This window comes from Salminus brasiliensis, chromosome 16, assembly GCF_030463535.1.
Source record: "Salminus brasiliensis chromosome 16, fSalBra1.hap2, whole genome shotgun sequence".
NCBI lineage: Eukaryota > Metazoa > Chordata > Actinopteri > Characiformes > Bryconidae > Salminus > Salminus brasiliensis.
The window spans coordinates 36798749-36817322 of NC_132893.1; the positions used below are offsets into that span (position 1 = coordinate 36798749).

The 18574-nt window shown below is 44.7% G+C and overlaps 1 protein-coding gene and 1 pseudogene across 1 annotated transcript; both read right to left on the reverse strand.

Moving 5' to 3' along the window:
- Positions 1–1444: 1444 nt before the first annotated feature.
- Positions 1445–8036, reverse strand: LOC140536424 (olfactory receptor 11A1-like). Its single transcript, XM_072658211.1, has 5 exons — positions 7889–8036; positions 7700–7796; positions 7489–7552; positions 5605–5809; positions 1445–2481 (listed from the first exon to the last, which is right to left on the reverse strand). The coding sequence occupies exons 1-5, from the start codon at positions 8034–8036 to the stop codon at positions 1445–1447; spliced, it is 1551 nt and encodes a 516-aa protein (XP_072514312.1).
- Positions 8037–10391: 2355 nt separating this feature from the next.
- LOC140537344 (U1 spliceosomal RNA) lies at positions 10392–10516 on the reverse strand (annotated as a pseudogene).
- Positions 10517–18574: the final 8058 nt, after the last annotated feature.

The window sequence follows — 18574 nt, forward strand, 5'->3', positions numbered from 1 at the left end:
AAATGTTGTCAGAAATCTAACAGCACCTACAAATTTGGGAAAAGCCAGTCCAGAAAATCAGTTGAGAAATCTTTGTTGGGGAAGAGGAACGCCACTGTTTGCTCCTGCAGGAACTTCAGGATAAATCTGCTTCAGTGAAAATGATCTGGAAGTGTTTTTACATTAAATTCAGACGAAAGTTTTCAGAATGTTTTTTCTAGTTTTTGTGAAGATTTGGTGAATGAGGTTCTGTGTCTGTTCTCCCTGTCTAGAACCAAAAGTACAGTCCTCAGAGTTAATAGAGGTGGTAAAGCGTGTTCGTACAGATGATGAAGACGATGATGACTAAAGAAAAACTCACAGGAAAAAGGTTTTATTGGGGTCTATTTGATTTTACTGCCCATGAGAGAGAACATGTTCCATAAGCCGAAAAACGACTAAAAAAGGAATACGGGACAATCGTGTTCCCAGACCAAAGAGGGTTCCACACCAGAGAGAGGTGGGTTTTTGGGAAGAGTGTGTACAGCAGAACATTTATAGAATTATTTCATTACTCCTAATATGAATCCATACAGAAACTTTGATCCAATAAATATATAAAATAAACAAAAAAAGTAATAAAAAAACTAAACAAACTGATCGTTTTATTTCTTCATGGTGCTTTTTATCAGTTCTTCATCGGTTCTTCACAGTGATACCTTCCTCTGTAAAGGACTGCAGTAGATTGATGTAGTTTGTGATTATTAATTATTAATACGGTAAAATATCAAAGACATTATTACTGATATTTTTGAGTAATAGCCATATTTAAGATTAATGCATCATATGTTAACCCTTTCATATCCAGTGTAATTAAATCAGAAATGGGTGAACTTCTTATTGTCCTGGTAAAGTTCTGGAAACCAAAATACTGCCTTGAAATGTTTCTTCAGGTTTGGACTTTAGAGGGTTTAGAGAAGCTTCTCGTTTGGAAATGTGCAGGCTTATGAACATTGTATTATTGGTACAGATTTTGTAAAACGTCATTTACAAAGTATAGTAAAGTACAAAAGTATTTGGACAGTGATGGTGTTTGTGTTTGTAGTTTTGCACCACCTTTGTGGTTCTGAAATGAAGAAACCAGGATGTGACTTTTGTGAACTTTTATTCAGGAGGTTTAACAACAAGTATTGTTTGTGTGTGTGTGTGTGTGTGTGTGTGTGTGTTAACTGCTACCGGTGTGTCAAATGTGTTTTTTCAGTTTAACCTCTGGCCTCCTTCACCTGCATCAGCACTCTTTTGGAGCACCTTAATTTTGAGCCTGTGAAAATAGAGGGACTGTCCAAATACTTACAGATTTCACTGTGTGTCTAAGGTGATTGTCTGTTTAAGTGCAGTGGAATTTAAAAATGGAAGCTGCTCTTCTTTATTAAACAGATTATTTGTGAAATATAAATGAGGGAGTAAGATCTCCCGTCTCATCGTCTCATTTGGACACTGAGAAAATTCTGATTCTGTGTCGCCTTCCGTTCCTCTGAGCACAGAAGCACCATTTCTGAAACAGGTGTCGGATCTCTTTGGTCCTGAAAAAGTACATGAAGGGGTTAACAAGCGGCGGGATCAACCAGTAAACCAGGGTGAACGCTATTCTCTGATTGATCTCAAACTTTACGTTTGGCAGATAAGGAGAGGTTAAAACAAAGAAACGAGGAACGTAGTGGATGCAGATGATGCAGAGCTGGGTGGCGCAGGTGGAGAAGGCCTTCGCTCTGCTGTGATTGTTGGCCATTCTGATCACAGACACCACGATGCTGGAATAAAAGAACATGATGACGAGTAGAGTCAGAGAAATCACGCTCGTCACTAATGAAGTAAATACGAAGCTCTGGGAGCTGACGTTGGAGCAGACCAGACTGTATAAAAACATGGTGTCACAGAAGCAGTGAATGATGCGGTTCGGTCCGCAGAACGGCATCTGCGACATCTGAGTTGTGATGAAGGCCGGAATGATCATGGATACTGTCCATGAAAACCCGTTTAAGAGGATCATTGTGCGGTTGGTCATTAGAACTGGATATCTGAGGGGGAAGCAGATAGCCAGATATCGGTCCAGAGCCATGGTCGTCATAACCAGAAAGTTCACGTTAGCAAAATAGTGGATGAGCAGCCTCTGAAACATGCAGACATGGAATGAAACCAAGCTGTCGTTGAAGAAGTAACGGGAGACGATTTTAGGCAGAACCACAGTGCAGAACCCGATATCTACCAGAGCTAAGTTCATCATGATGATGTACATGGGCTTCTGCAGCCTGGGTTCAATCACAAACAGCAGCACAAACACTGAGTTACTCACAACCACTGTTACATAGATGCTCAAGAAAACCGCAGCGACCAGGTTGTAATGTTCCGGCTGTAGTCCAAGGAAGCCCACAAGGACAAACTCGGTCACGACCGAAACGCTCGTCTGGTTTTTAGCTGAAATGCTGAAAACAGAAGGAAATTTGTCAGGTTCTCCCCAAAATACTAGAATATATATTTTACATCTTCAGCAGTTCTTATTGTATTTATTTATTTATATTTATCCTTCATATATATATATATATACATATATATAGTGTGTGTGTGTGTATATATATATACACACACACACACACAATGTGTTATATACAATGATATAATTGTAATAATGTTTATATTATATTTTGTAAATATAATTCGTAATGAACAACAAGGTGGTGACCATAAAAGCATTAAAGTCAAAGGTCAACAGAGAGTCACTACTTTTAAACAAGTAATTATTGGATTTGTCACTGTCCTGCAAAAATCTCCAGTTCTGCTGTTTCCCACCTTTCTCCATAAAGTGAATTTGCAGCTGTTCTTTATCCTGTATCACAATTTAAGGTTGAACGGACCAACAGAAATGCTCCAACATGACTAAAATCTTTTACATTGACGTCCATTGAAAGTTCAGAAGGTTTTTCCTCCTCCTGTAAAATTTCGGCTCTGGAGACATTTTTTGCCAAAGTGACAAATTTCATTTTTATCAGAGTAATTATATTAATACTGGTAATAAAGGAGCAGAAATGATGTCACTGGTATAAAACTGCAGGTAGCAGAAGCTTTACCTTTCCATCCTCCTGATTAACGTTCAAGTTTCTTCGCTCTCGTCTTGGAGATTCTGTCTGATTTGGTTCTTAAGCAGCTCTGAAGGTTTAAATTGACTGCTCTCACCTGGAGCATCTGCAGCTTTTAGTTGTCCTTCAGCTCCTCTCGCTTTTATAGGATAAAGGGAAGTGAAGATGACCCAAATCACAACACGTCAACCCCTCAGAGGCCCGTTCAGTGGCCTCAGTACACCCCCCCACCCCAGCACACCCACCCCACCAAGCCTGATATCCCAAAACAAATCAATCGACTGATGATCGAGTTTAATTAGATAAATAACGATGATTTACATCAAAGCAACCGGTAATTCTGTTACAGCATGTTCCTTTACCTACACTGAGGGTTTTGATACACTCACACACACACACACACATTATGCACACACTATATTTACAATATTGCTCTGGTAAAAGCAGTTCAATGTACAGGTTTAATATAATCTGAATGTTTAGATTATTTACTAAAGACACTGGCTGGGTGTGTGGATGTGAGTTCAGGTGTAGTGTGGCTGGGGAAAGTTTTGAACAGTAATGCAGTTAAATATGTAGATGTGGGTTCCTGACCAGCTCTGCTTAAGTGATGTGTCAGCTTGTGTTTCTGTTGGTTTGGGTTCTGTGTGAATGCTGTGGTCAGCGGTGAAGCTGTTCATCAAATACAAGATCAGACAAGGAAAGGCTGAAGCAAAGGGGTACTTATACATGGACAAACAAGAAACACCTGGACAACTGTATGCTTCTTTGTCAGTAACAAGCCCTGGATTATTTGTAATGTCAAATACCTCCTAATCAAAAACAAGAGGGCCTTTAAAGATAACAACCAGGAGGAGCTGAGGAACGGCCAAAAGAGTCCTACAGGAGGAGGGTGGAATGAAAGAACATTCATGCACCACTCACTCAGACTGCCATCATGGACACCCCATCCCCTTTACACATCTTCACTGCAGATCAGGTTAGCGGTCCTACACTGTGGGAAAACCTCATGCCTCATTCCTGTCCCCAAAAAGAATCACCCCAGTGAACTGAATGACTTTATGCCAGTAGCTCTGACATGACACATTATGAAGACCGTGGAGCGACTGCTGCTACATCTTGTCACGCCTCAGCCTGTTGCCTCATTTTTGACTACATCTCTGCCTCGCCCTTGTTGGATTATATGTCTGGTATCATTTTGTTTGCCTACATACTTGCCAATACTTCTCCGAACATGCAGACGGCAGATCCTGGGGCTTTTCAAAAAGCCTTGTCCGAACAAGGACAGCTATTGCGACGACACCAACAAGTATTGTCTGGCGTTACTAACTCCATAAGAGACCTTGGCACATCAAAATCTAGGGCAACATCAAGGGCTAACCACACAGCTTCAAAGCACGAATCTTACCGCACCCCAGCTAGTCCCGAAGATACTACAGCTGTGTTTCCCCATCAACAAGCCGGATAAGTACAAAGGCAACCCAGAGAAGTGCCGTGTTTTTTTATTGCGGTTTATTTTGAGAATTCCCCTCGTAGCTCAGATCTAGGCAAGATTTTGGTTATTATCTCTTGCTTGACTGGAAAAGCTCCAGAATGTGCAACGGCAAGCTGGGGACAGATCAACTGCATATCATATACCCATTTCCAAAAAGACTTTAAAATGATACTTGATCATGAATAAGAGGACAAAGTCAGTGGTAAAGTTGGGCCAGGGGGCTCGGCTGGTGGTAGACTAGCATTTCAGACTGCTGAGGCCATGTTCACTCATGTTTTAGTTTATTTGGGGTTCCGGAGGACATTGTGTCTGATAGGGGCCCTCAACTCACATCTCAGGTGTGGTCGGCTTTCTTTGAATCACTAGGGGTGTCAGTTAGTCTTATCTCCGGTTATCATCCTCAATCTAATGGACATTGTGGGAAAATGTTCATGTTTTTTTGCCTTGACAACTCCTCAGACTGGTCCCGGTATTTGGCTTGGGTTGAAATAGCTCAAAACTCACTTAAAGTTTTGCCATGGGTCTGACACCGTTCTGGGATACCAACCTCCCCCAGCTCCATGGACAGGGACTACTTCTGATGTACCTGCCGTGGACGCCTGGATGCAAATGAGCGAACAAGTGTGGGAGCAGGCGCCATCGTGCCGACACGCCACTCCAGTCTATCTGTCGGGGGACAGAGTATGGTTGGCTACTAGACACTTCAAAATGGAGGGAAGTAGAAAGCTTAGATCAATCAAGTCATGAGCTCTAATGAACAAGGGCTAGGCTCCGCCCCTCACCTGAAAGTCAGCTCCAAGCACACAGGTCTTAAGCACCTCTGTTTTGAGTGCCCTTGGTGGAGTCACTGTGAGACTATCTGAACTTGCACTTATGATGCTTCTTGGTTTTTGACACTTTGACTGGGCGATTTAGATTATTGACCATCATAGTGAGGCTACTCTAGTGAGGCTACTCACAGGCCCTGTGTCACAAGGGAGATGGTTGGGGACACAGGAAATGGGGAGTCCACAGCACCGCCAAGGGGCCCAGAGGGGACCTGCAAGCCAGCTGGGAAGTCCACAGCCTTTGCTTCAGTGCTGGCGGTCTCGTCTGCTCTCTCTGGTCCCAGGTCTTCTGCTCCAGTGTCAGCAGTCTTGATATTCACAGTGTCTGCTCCTGTTCCGGCTGTGCAGCACGTAGCTGCAGGAACCGTTTCCAGGACAACAAAGCAATGCTTCAGCTGAGAGATCAACCACAAACTTCCAAATGGGCTGCAGGAAAAACTGCACGCTAGGCTTGCTAAGATCCACAGTGCTGCATGAGTCTGCTGGCTGTATTGGCATGCGAGGAGGCAAAATCGTGGCAAGTGAGTGGGGGTGCATGCTAGGCCCCCCAGCGTCCAGCGGTACCATGTGTGCAGCTCTCAAACGTCTGCTCCTAGGACTATAAACTGGACTATCTCCGAATCCAGTGGGCTACCCAGCATGAGTGCAGAGACTGTTGTGTTTTTGTTTTTAAGGAGACATGGTTGACTAGCTCCACTCCAGACTCAGCCATCCAACTCGAAGGCCTGGTCTGCTTCCAGGCAAAGTTTGAGGTGGAGGAGTGTGTGTTTACATCAACACGGAATTGTGTAAGAATGCTGTGTGAGCTGACAACAGTGTTCATAGTAGCAGTGTAGCTCTAATGCTAACGCTGATCTGAGCAAACTGTACAGCGCAGCAAATCAGTAAACTCCGAAACACACACCCTGACGGACTGTTTATTGTTGCTGATTTCAATCATGCAAACCTCAAACTGCTGCTCCCTAAATTTTTGTGTTTTTGGGGGACATGGTGTATACAAACATCCCTGGCGCATTTTGAGCCGAGCCCTGCGGCTTCTCTGATCACGTCTCTGTAATGCTCATCCCAGACACCTCATCAGACGTGCAAAGACTGACAGGAAGCAGGTGAAAAACTTGACCCTTAGGTGCTGTCACTGCTCTTCAGGACTGTTTTGAGCAAACTGATTAGGATATGTTCAGAGAAGCAGCAATGTTGATTCCATCAGCCTGGAGGGGTATACAGGGTCAGTGACTAGCTACATCAGCAAGTACATTGACGATGTTACTGTTACTGTTACAAGGTCATCACAACTCACCCCAACCAGAAACCATGGATGACTGCAGAGGTGCACATGCTGCTGAGAACTTGTGACAAGGCATTCAAGTCAGGGAATAAAGCAGGCCTCAGAACAGAAAGACCCAAGCTCTCCTGGGCCATCAGAGAGACAAAACCCACCCACGCACAGAAAATCCAGTCATTTTCAAGACACGCCGTGCATGTGGCGGGGCATCCAGGCTGTCACCAACTACAAAACACCATCACCTGCATGTGATGGTGATGACTCCCTTCAAGATGCGCTAAATAACTTCTACTCTCGGTTTGAAGCACAGAACTGCACAACAGTAAGGAAGATCACACCTCTTCCAGACGAACAGGTACTGTGCTTGTCCACCACTGACGTGAGGAAAACTCTGCTCAGAGTGAACCCACGAAAAGCCCCTGGACCAGACAGCATTCCTGGCAGAGTGCTCAGAGAATGTGCCAAACAGCTAGCAGATGTTTTTATGGACATCTTCAACATCTCTCTGAGCACTGCAGTTTTCGTATAGTCCCAACCGTTCACAGACTATGCCATCACCACCACACTCCACCTAGCTCTTACCCACCTGGACAATAAAGACATCTAAGTCAGAGTGCTGTTTATAGACTTCAGTTTGGCATTCAACACCATCGTCCCTCAGCACCTGATTGGAAAACTGGGCGTGCTGGGCCTGAACACCTCCCTCTGTAACTGGGTCCTGGTTTTCCTGACTAATAGACCACAATCAGTCAGGATAGGCAACAGCATCTCCAGTACCACCATACTGAGTACCAGTTCCCCCTGAGTGGCTAGATCAATGACGGGTGAACACTCGCAGGGGCGGTGCGATGCAAAACTTTAATGAACAAAACCGGGGTAAACACAAGAATGCAGCAATAACACAGGGGATAATGATTAACCAAAATACAAATGTAACAAACGAACAAGTGTAGAGAGCCGCCGACACTCCAGGTCGGCTTCGGAACTGTAAACAAATCCAGACCATGAAGCGCTGCACACGGCCCCCGCGCCTACGGGGACCCTGACCTCAGCAGGCTCCGTCAGCGAGTCCGCCGGGGTGGACATGAGACATGACATGACTGGGGTGAAAATGCGAACAAGAACGTGACAAGGAAACAAGAAGCCAGACTAGAACCAAAAACAACTTAACTTGTAGACCACTGTGACCTACCTGGGGGACAGTGATGGTCAGTACCCCAGGTAGGCTCCATCCAAGGGGCCACAGACTCTGGAAATGACGTAGTGGGCGTCTTAAGCGTGGGCAAAGACGCTGGGGGCACCATAGCCATCGCAGGGGCCGACGCTGGGGGCGCCGTCATCGTGGACACCAGACAACCTGTCTCTGAATGTGGACAAAACTAGAGATGGTTGACTTCAGAAGAGTGCGAGGCGACCCCGCCTCCCTGAACATAAATGCGGAGACTGAGGAAAGCTCATCCTCCTCCAACCCTCTCCATGTTCTACAGAGGGACTGAGGAGAGCAACCTGAGCAGCTGCATCGTCGCCTGGTTTGGGAATTGCAATGACTCTACAGCAAATGGTGAGGACAGCTGAGAACATCACAGGGTCTCCCTCCTTTCTGTCACAGACATTCACACCACATGTTGCACCTGCAAAGGCCATCAGCATTGTGAAGGACCTCCACTCATCCCTCACATGGGCTTTTTTCACTGCTGCCGTCTGGCAGCAGGTACAGGAGCATTCGTGCTGTTACTGCACTGCTCTGCATTAGCTTCATCCCACATGCAGTCAGACTTCTAAACAACAACAGAGACTAAACTAACCCCCCACCCCCATCCCCCACGACCCATAACATTTAATCTGTCTGCATCCTGTTTATCTTATTTATACATTCCACACTTTACCTCTGAGTTTCATGTGTGTTATAAGTTGTCTGTATATAACATCACAGCATGTTAAATTTCTAGTCACCTTATTACCAATACCTACCTGTTAAATATCTATGTACCTACGTAATTTTTATTATATTTATTGTAGTGTCCTGCACGACACACTTTCTGCAGCCTGTCCTGTACTGTATTGTTGTTGTTCTTGTTTTGTTCCATGTGTCATGCCCGCGCCACCGCGCCCGCCCTAGGGGCGGTCCTGAGACGCGGCTCACAGGCGATCAAGAACTCCCCCTTCAAATTCATGTCATGTTTAGTTATGCTCTGGACTTTTATGTTGAAAAGGACTCTTGTGTTGACACCCATCGTCGCCATCTTGGTTTTAGGTTGTGTTTGTCATGTGTCTGTTCAGCGTTTGGTTTATGTGTTACACCTGTGGGCTGGTGTATTTAAGGAGGGCTAGCGCAAGCAGCCAGGGCCGAGTTTGACTGTAGCTGACTTCTGTCAACTCTTAGTAGCTCTGGATATCGCAGATCAACACTGGGTTGGATCTGCTGTCTTGTAGTGCTGGCATTATCCGTTGGGCTCTCCAGTGGCCTCTGCTAATGTCAGCTAAACCTCCTTGGTCTAGGGACTCAAGTGTGGCTGCTGAACTGCTACTGCCTGCTCACCTTCGGTCATAGAGCACCGTAAGAAGTATCCGGGGCTTGTTTATGGGAGTGTGCTGAACTCTCCTCGCTTAGGCCGTGAAGCTCTCGTCAAGGAAGTCAGCTCTGGTGCACGCTCTAGTTATCGCCTGTGTTCTGGTAAGCTAGCCCCGTCATTGTCTCGGTTCTGTTGTTTGGGTTTGGCAGCGGATCCCTCAGCTCCGGAGGTCCAGTAAGTCTCAGAAGCGCCTGACCCGCGCTGTCTTTCTGTCTCACGGCTTTCCCCAGGCACTGCCTGTAGGTTTAGGTTTTCTGTATTGTTCTGGCTCAGCCCTGGCCTGCTAGCCTAGCCCTCGTCCCTCACCAGCCACAGGTGTGCTCTTTTGTTTGCCCAGTTTGGTTGTCATGTTTGGCTTTTGTTTATCGTTAACCCTGTTAATCTGTTGCTGCTTTTTCATTGTTTTCTTCCCTGTTTGAGTTAATAAACTCTCTCGCCTTGGTCCATCTCCTGCGAGTGTTCTCCCTTATTGCCTGGAGCCTGCTAGTCTTCCCAGCCAAGTCACTGGACATTCCGGATACGTATTCAGGCGATCCAGAGCTTTGCGAGGGGTTCTTGTTTCAGTGCTCGGTGTATTTATGTAGTCAAGGAACCAGCCTGGAAGGCAGACCGGTCCGGTTATTCAGCGTCGGGGTGGGTTTACGGATCCAGAGTCGTTGGCGTTGTTATCTGCGGTACCCGTCAGCGAGCCCATGGAGGTGGACGTGTGCCACTCCAAGGCGACGTCTGCTCCCGAAGTCCATGGCCCTAGGTCTACGCAGGCAAACACACCAGTCAGCTCCAATGAGGAAACTGAGTGCATGCCTGGGAATGTCGTCTGGGCCAGCTGCCTTCCATGGGTTTATTTTCTTCAGAGCCTTACACACATCCACTGACATCACAGCAAGCCCTGTGTTCAGTGTGCTCCCCTTGGTCATAACCCCTCTCAATCTGTCAGGGTTGACAGCCTTAAATCGAGCGTAGAACTCCTTTAGCTGGTCTGGTAGTGTAGTGTGGCTGGCTGTGACCTGTGCTCCTCTGCTGATAGTCTGTGATGTGTCTCAGTCCTTGCTACATGTGCCAGGTGTCCGCAGAGGTGTAGCATCCCTATCTTGAGTTTACTGGGCGCCGCCTTGAGTTAACCGCTGAGCCACCACTGCCCTACCAGAAATTATGCAATCAAGATTCCCACATTTGGGGAATTCGCAGGGGTCAGCACAACCGGAGTGCAATGGCTGAGCCTCACCCTGGGTGAACCAGGTAAGTAAAAGGAGAGAGCCAGAAGGTAACACGGACACGGGAGCACCCTGAAAACGCCTGCATCTATCTGCTCCACCGTCAACACACCGGAGTGATCGCTTGTAAACAGCGAGACGACAGCTCCAGAATCTCAATGTACTACAATTCCCTGTGTCCTTGAACCCCTGGACCTGCAGCCCTTATCTAAGAAACATTAATTACCAAAAGCTGAACTAAACAGAAGAGTTTCAGCCTAGATTTACAGACTGAGACTGTGTCTGAGTCCCCAACATTATCTCGAAAGTTATTCCAGAGTTGGGGGCTTTATAAGAAAAGGCTCTTCCCCCTGCTGAGGTTTTCTGAATTTTGGGAACAAGTAAGAGTCCAGCACCCTAAGATCTAAGTAGTCTTGATGGTTCGTAATACGTAATAAGATCCTGCAGGTACTCAGGAGCGAGGCCATGTAGAGCTTTATGTTAATAGTAATATTAATAATAATTTTATAATCAGTGCTGAACTGAACTGGGAGCAGTGCAGTCCCTGATAGAACTGGATTGATATGGTCAGATGTTCTAGGTTTAATAAGAACCCTGACTGCAGTGTTCTGAAGCAGCTGAAGTTTATTGAGGTTTCTGCTGGAACAACCTGACAGTACCTGACAGTAATCTAGCCTTGAGGTAATAAAAGTGTGTACTAGCTTTTCTGCGTCCTGTAGAAATAAGGAGTTTCTTAGTTTGGAGATGTTCCTCAGCTGCATAAAGGCTGTTCTACTAATATTAGCTATGTGTTGCTCAAATGATAAATCTGAGGCGAATGTGACGCCAAGATTTTTAGCTGCTAAACCAGGAATGATAGACTTGGCTGATTCTTCCAACATTAAGTCTGAGAGTTTATTTCTAGTGTCTTTTGGACCTAAAAGGAGAAGCTGGGTTTTGTCACTGTTAAGAAGAAGGAAGTTATGTGACATCCAGAGTTTATATCCTTTACACAGTCCTCCATTTTCTGTAGTCTAGATTTATCGTCAGGTTAGAGCTGCGTTTCATCTGCAGAACAGTGGAAATTAACACCATGTCTGCTTATAACTGAGCCCAGTGCTAACATGTATAATGTAAATAATAGCGGTCCTAGAATAGAGCCTTGAGGAACTCCATATGTTACTTCTGTGTAATTTGAAGATAAATCTTTTATCTTTACGAACTGATAGAGTTCAGTTAGATATGATCTGAACCACGATAGAACTGTTCCTGTGATTCCAACCATGTTCTCTAATCTTTCTAGTAATATAGTATGATCTATTGTATCAGAGGCTGCACTAAGGTCTAGTAGGACTAATAAAGATACGTAGCCTTGATCAGAGGCAAGAAGGAGATCATTTGTAATCTTCACTAGGGCTGTCTCTGTGCTGTGATTGAGTCTAAATCCAGACTGGAATTTCTCATACATGTAATTTTTACTCAGGTATAAGCAGAGTTGTTGGGCCACAGCTTTTTCTAATATCTTGGATATAAATGTTAAGTTGGAGATGGGTCTGTAATTAGACGATACACTGGGGTCAAGGTTTCCCAGAGTCAGGACCAAATCTAGGGTATGGTTACAGTAATGTGTGGGTCCAGTTACGGTTTGTGTGATTCTGACAGAATCTAAGATCGACGCCTTTGTTAATGGATCGTCTGCTATTATTATCTCCTATTATTATAACTTTGTCTCTGCACACTGCCAAGTCTGCAGCAAAATCACAAATTTCTTTTAAACATTCAGAGTCGGGCCCTGGAGGCCTATAAATATTAATCAGTGTGAATGTATTTTTATTAGTGTCTGGATTTGATATATTAATGTAGAGAATCTCAAAAGAAGTGAAGGTGTTACAGTGCTGTTGAATAATCTCTAGTGTATTCTGGGAGATTATGCATACTCCACCTCCTCTGCCTGATCATCTAGGGCTATGTACATATTAATAACCTGCGGGGGGGGGGGGGCTTCATTTAGTGCTATATATTGATCAGGTCTAATCCAGGTTTCAATGAGACAGAAATCATCCAGTTTCTGATCACATATAATTTCATTTATGATCACTGCTTTCGAGGTTAGTGATCTAATATTAAGTAGGTCTTTTTAGGTCTGAGGTGCTGCTGTTTTCGTTTAATTGCGAGAATTTAACACTGATTAAAACGAGCTGATCTATGTTGTACGTTTGGGTTTAATTCGGGCACAGACACAGTCTCAATACGGTGAAACCTGGGTGACGCTTCAAAGTGGCTCACAGACGTTCGGTTTAGCCTGTCTGTCTGCGGCCTGGTCCTGGCTCCGGTTAACTAGCCACAGGCTAGGTAGCAGTGGGCGCATAGCCCTAGCCTTTAGCCTAGCACGTAGACCACCTCTCTTGCCCCACTTCCGCCTTGGATCTTGGTAGATAATCTTGGTAGATTGTATAGAACAGTCTCACAGTTGAATCCCAAAAACAACTGCACAGCCTAATCTGATCAACGGTCAAAAATAAATGACTTAACTCTCAATAATTCAAGCGTATAAAAACAACAGTGATTAATAAACTGATAAACTTCTCCCAATGAAGACACACTGTAAACTTTAACCTTTAGGCCTCACTGTTGCTGGTGTGGCTGTCCAATTACTTATGGATCACACCGTGTATAATATACCTTGGCCTGTAGAGTCACAGCCCAAACAAAGACTGGACTTAACTGGACTGTCAGAAATGGGCAGTTTCAGTTAGACTTGAGAAGCTTCATCAGTGTTGCTGTTTACTGAGTGTGTGTGATCTCTCAGGGCTGGCTTCCTGTCAGACTCGTCCCCTGGCTCCGCCTTTAGAGAATAAATTAAAGATTTAGAGACAAACAATTCTTTGTGTTTTAATCCCACTGGTGCTTAAACACACACACATTTATGGTTCCCAAGCACCTCTGATGTGTCACACACTGCATTTTGTTTTGCCTCAAATGATGCAACACATGGACCCAATGTGATACAGATAAACAGTCTAAACATCAGTAATCAGATAAAATGCTATAATCAGATCATATCTGTGGAATCAGATCTCTTTTCCTTTATATTAAACACATAAATGGTTTAGAAGAGCACAGAACAGTGAACAGCGTCAACACTTAAAATAATTGTTAAATTAGCAGAATTAATAGTCTCAGGCGTTTGGGTTCTCCACTGAGGTTAACCCATTAATCCCTCATGATTTATTATCTCATGTTTAAATGAGTTAATAGATTTGTTATTTATTCCTATGGGAAAAGATTTATGCCTCATGTCTTCTTGGGTAAAATGTTGCAAGATTTTCTGCCATTCTTCTCTGTAAATCCTCTCAAGCTTTGTCAGTATGGATGGGTATTGTCGTGTGACAGCCACCCAGAGATGTTTGACTGGGGTCAAGTCAGGACTCAAGAACAATCATGGAATTGTCCCTAAGCCACCCTGGTGTTGTCTTGGCTGTGTGCTCAGAGTCATTGTCCTGTTGAAAGGTGAACCTTCGGACCAGTCTGAGTGCTCTGGATCAGGTTTTCATTAAGAACATCTCTGCCCACTTGGCTTTCCTTCAACCTTCACCAGTCTCCCCGTCCCAGCTGCTGAAAAACACCCCCGTAGAAACTGCCACCACCATGCTTCACTGGGGGGATGGTATTGGGCAGGTGATAAGCAGTGCTTGGTTTCCTACCAACATGACACTTAGTTTAATCCTGGTTTCATCAGACTTCACACAGAATCTTGGAACACTTGGAGCTAGAGTGGACGTTGGGTTCTTGGTCATCTCTCTTACCAAGACTCTTCTCCCCTGATTTGTGATATTATGAAATAACAAAAAAGTGGGAGGAAGACTACGACTGAAGCCCCTTCTTCAGGAAATACCATTTCTACCTTGTTTACATGTCTATGACAAAATTTTTGCAATGGCTTTGAGACACCTGTGAGACGTGAGGTCTTGCTCTGTGTTGCCTACCTCTGCCTGTCCTGTGGAAGTGCCTGACCTGTTGTTCTGCCTGGCTTCCAAACCAACATGCAAACTCTTATTTCTAACCTCTGTTTGGGCATCAGCATTTTCTCTGTGTATTGGCTCCTACTCACACACTCAGTAAACAGCAACACTGATGAGACTCTTTTAACTGAATTTTTTCGTAAAGACCATTTCTAACAGTCCATTTCAGTCCAGTTTTGTCCAGAGAGATTAGGCTGCAGGCCAAACCTTTTCCCCACCTGACCAGCAAGATGTTTCCCAGTGCTGATGCACCTTCAACACACCGCTGCTTTATTGCCCCCTTATGACTGCTCCCTCTTTTCATCTTGTTTCTGCTCCATTCCATGTTTTTGCTAATGGTTTATGGATTTGCCTTTGATGTACCTGCCTGCTGGTGTTTTGACCCCTGCATATTCTGACCATGAGTTTCGCCTTAGCCCTAATAAAGTCACAGCTAGTATAATAAATGTACATTTGTATGATGCTAAACAACACAATTAAAATATTGTAGGTTCATGTTTATTTACGTCATGTGTTCTGTTCAGGTTTATCACGTCTTGTTTAGTTAATGCGTTTCACCTGAGGCTGGGGGTATTTAAGGGTTGTCCAAGCTAGACTTCAGGCCGAGAATTGAATGGATTAAATGGATTGTATGTGTAAGGACGAGGAACCTCAAGGTTGCCCTAGAGGTTCTCTTCTGTTATCCTAGTAGCGTTAGGTCAGCTTCTGCTCGACTCAGTCATGGACTCCTGAGCTTCTCTGAGGTGCGAGTGTCAAACGAGGTTCGCCCGTTGTTCCAGGGAGAGTGTCCAACGGCTCTCTATCCAGTTATACTGCTCATGGTCACCCGTCGGTACCAGGTCAGTTCGGCATTGCCGTTTGGTTCTGCAGGTCCCCCAGCTCTCGTTTCCCCATCTCCTAGTTTCCCTAGCGCCTGACGAGCGCAGCCTTGGTTTTCCTGCATTTCCCCAGGCACTGCCTGTTGGTTTACGTTTTTATTTCCCTTCCCAGTCCTTCCCTGTTTCTTAGCTCAGCTCCCCTAACCCTAACCCAGCCTCAGGTGTGTGTTTTATGTTGCCCCTTTGTGTTGTCATGGTGTTTGGTTTCTCGTTTGCCCTGTACTTGCTGCCTTTTGCTACATTTACAGTTACGTTGTATTCTGTTAATAAATCTGCAATCTGTTAATAAATCCCTCTGTGTCTGGCCTAACCCGTCATGACACTGTTCTTAAGTGGCCCACTCCTTCCTTGATCAAGGAGTTACAGCACTTTCTAGGTTTTGCTCATTTCTGTCAGAGGTTCATTTGCAATTTCAGCATGGTCGCTGCACCACTTACATCTCTCCTCAAAGGAATTATGGCATTAGAGATATTGAGTTCTTGGCTGTGAAACTAGCCTCAGAAGAGTGGCGACGCTGGCTAGATGGAGATAATCACCCTTTGTAGTTCTCACTGGCCATAAGAACCCATGCAAAGAGACATTCATACATTTATTGCCTCCTGTTCTCAATGTAAGAGCCCCAAGACTTTGCCTGCTGGGAAGTTAATGCCCTGTTCCTAATCGTCCTTGGTCACATATAGCCATAGATTTTGTTACTGACTTGCCAGACTCGCAGGGTTTCACCACGGTCCTCACTGTAATCGATCATTTTTCCTGAGGTGTGAGATTTATACCATTTACGGCTATACCTACGCCATTTCAGACAGCTGAGGCTTTATTCAGTCATGACTTTCATATTTTTGGCATACCCAAAAAACTGATAAGTCTGATAAGGGGACCACAATTAACCTGTCAAGTATGGTCATCATTTTTTAAAAGTATTGGCATTGTCACGCCCGCGCCGCCGTGCCCGCCCCAGGGTCATGTCATGTTTAGTTATGCTCTGGACTTTTAGGTTGAAAAGGACTCTTGTGTTGACCCCCATCGTCGCCATCTTGGTTTTAGGTTATTTGTCATGTGTCTGTTCATTGTTTGGTGAATGTGTATGACCTGTGGGCTGGTGTATTTAAGGAGGGCTAGTGTCAGCTGCTGGGGGCCGAGAAGTACTCTTAGTGCAACCAATGCACTCAGGATACTCAGCTAAGCTTGGGTACTCAGTGTTCACCGGTCTAGTTTGTGAGTCCGTCTGTATCTTGAGGACTCTTCTGGCCGTAGCTAGTTGAGCATAGCAAGCTAACTAGCTAGGCAGTGTTATTCTCAGGGTCTGTTTGGGGGCAATATGGTTTATTGTTGTCAACAAACTCCTCGCTTTGGTCCATCCCCTGCGAGTGTTCTCCCGTCATTGTCAGACCGAGTGGATCATGACAGGCATATCCATTAGTATCATCCACAGTCTAACGGACAATGTGAACATATGAACCAAGAATTGGGAAAATTTCTACATATATTCTGTCATGAGAATCCCTCTGACTGGTCCCGATATCTGGTCTGGGCATAGATGGCTAAGAACTCACTCACCAGCTCTGCAACAGGCCTGATACCCTTCCAGTGCATCCTGGGTTACCAACCTTTACTGGCCCAGTGGACTGGGACTCTTTCTGATGTTCCTGCTGTGGACTCTTGGATGCACAGAAGTGAAGAGGATAAAAAAACAACTTCTAAACATCACTAAATCAACAATTAAATCTCCTCACTCTATTCAGGTGAAACTAAGGGATTATATAAATAATGATATAAAATAAGTCTAAATCTATTCACTCCCTGCTTTACTGTAGCATTAGGGAGAGGGAATAGGTGAGCAAACAAGGCCAAGTAGGTCTAGAGGGTGTCCTGCTCAGTCTAGTGGCACACTCCTCACTCTGCTGTCTGTTCCTAACCCTAATCTTAACCTAGTCCTAATCCTAACCTTAATCCTAATCTTGGTCTATACCTAACCCTAACCTTAACCCTAGCCCCAGCCCCAACCCTAATCATAATCTAAGCCCTAACCCTAAATCCTAATCTTGATCTAACCCTAACCCTAATCTTAACCTAACCCTAACCCCAGCCCCAACCCTAATCATAACCTAAGCCCTAACCCTAACCTTAAACCCTAAACCTAACCCTGCTCAGTCTAGCAGTGCGTTCTTCACTCTGCCCTCCTCTCAACAGCTGACTGAATAATCACAGATTTACAAATCATATCAAATCTACTAAACCTCAACCTCACACCTGTTCACTCCCTGCTTAACTGTAGCATTGGGGAGAGGGAACAGGTGAGCAAACAAGGCCAAGTAGGTCTAGAGGGTGTCCTGCTCAGTCTAGTGGCACACTCCTCACTCTGCTCTGATAGCAATGCTTAACAAGCGCTGGCCCGTGCACTACCCTTGATCTTCCTACTCAACCATGCAGTCTGATGGATTGTAATGGGGGAAGTCATTGTACATAAAAACCTAACCCTAACCCTAACCACAACCTTAATCCAAACCTCTATTTTTACCCTACCTTACTAGGATTGGGGACTTCAGAGTACACCACACCCAATCTCTGAAATGGGCTAGGCATAATCAGACAATCAAACCAAACCAATGTTACAGAACCCATAACAGGCAGCAGAACTCCAGAACAAGAGCTCAGGGAAACCAGGCTAATGAGCTCATCATCACGGCCAGGTAAGGTGTGGAGCTCTGCTAATTAGTGCTCCTGTTGTGAGGAGTCCACTGGGAACTGAGGAGGAAACAGCACCTGTCGCCTCCTGTCTCAGCTCATTAGAGAGTTCTGAACACAATAACAGCTGTTGAACAATTTCACTCTCCTGTTTTAACAATACACTATCTGCAGAGTGATGGGAGTGTTCATAACATGACGTGGAGTCAGAGGAAAACAAAACCATGGGGGAAGTAGTTAACAAATATAAGAAACTACATTACAGAAAATATATACATTTAAATAAAAGGTACCAATTTACAAAATACATAATTTAACACTAAATTAAATTCTGCCCAACACAGCAGCCTTCATGAACATTGTCATCATTTAGTTCCTTTAGCTGACTGAAGATTAGATTTTGCAGTAAACCTAAACTCCATAAACACATTATATGTAAACTGTGTATTTAAATGTAAAACAGAAGTAAACCTGCTCTCTTAGACTCTTTATACTTCATGTTCTCACTCAGCTCGGGCAACTTTCAG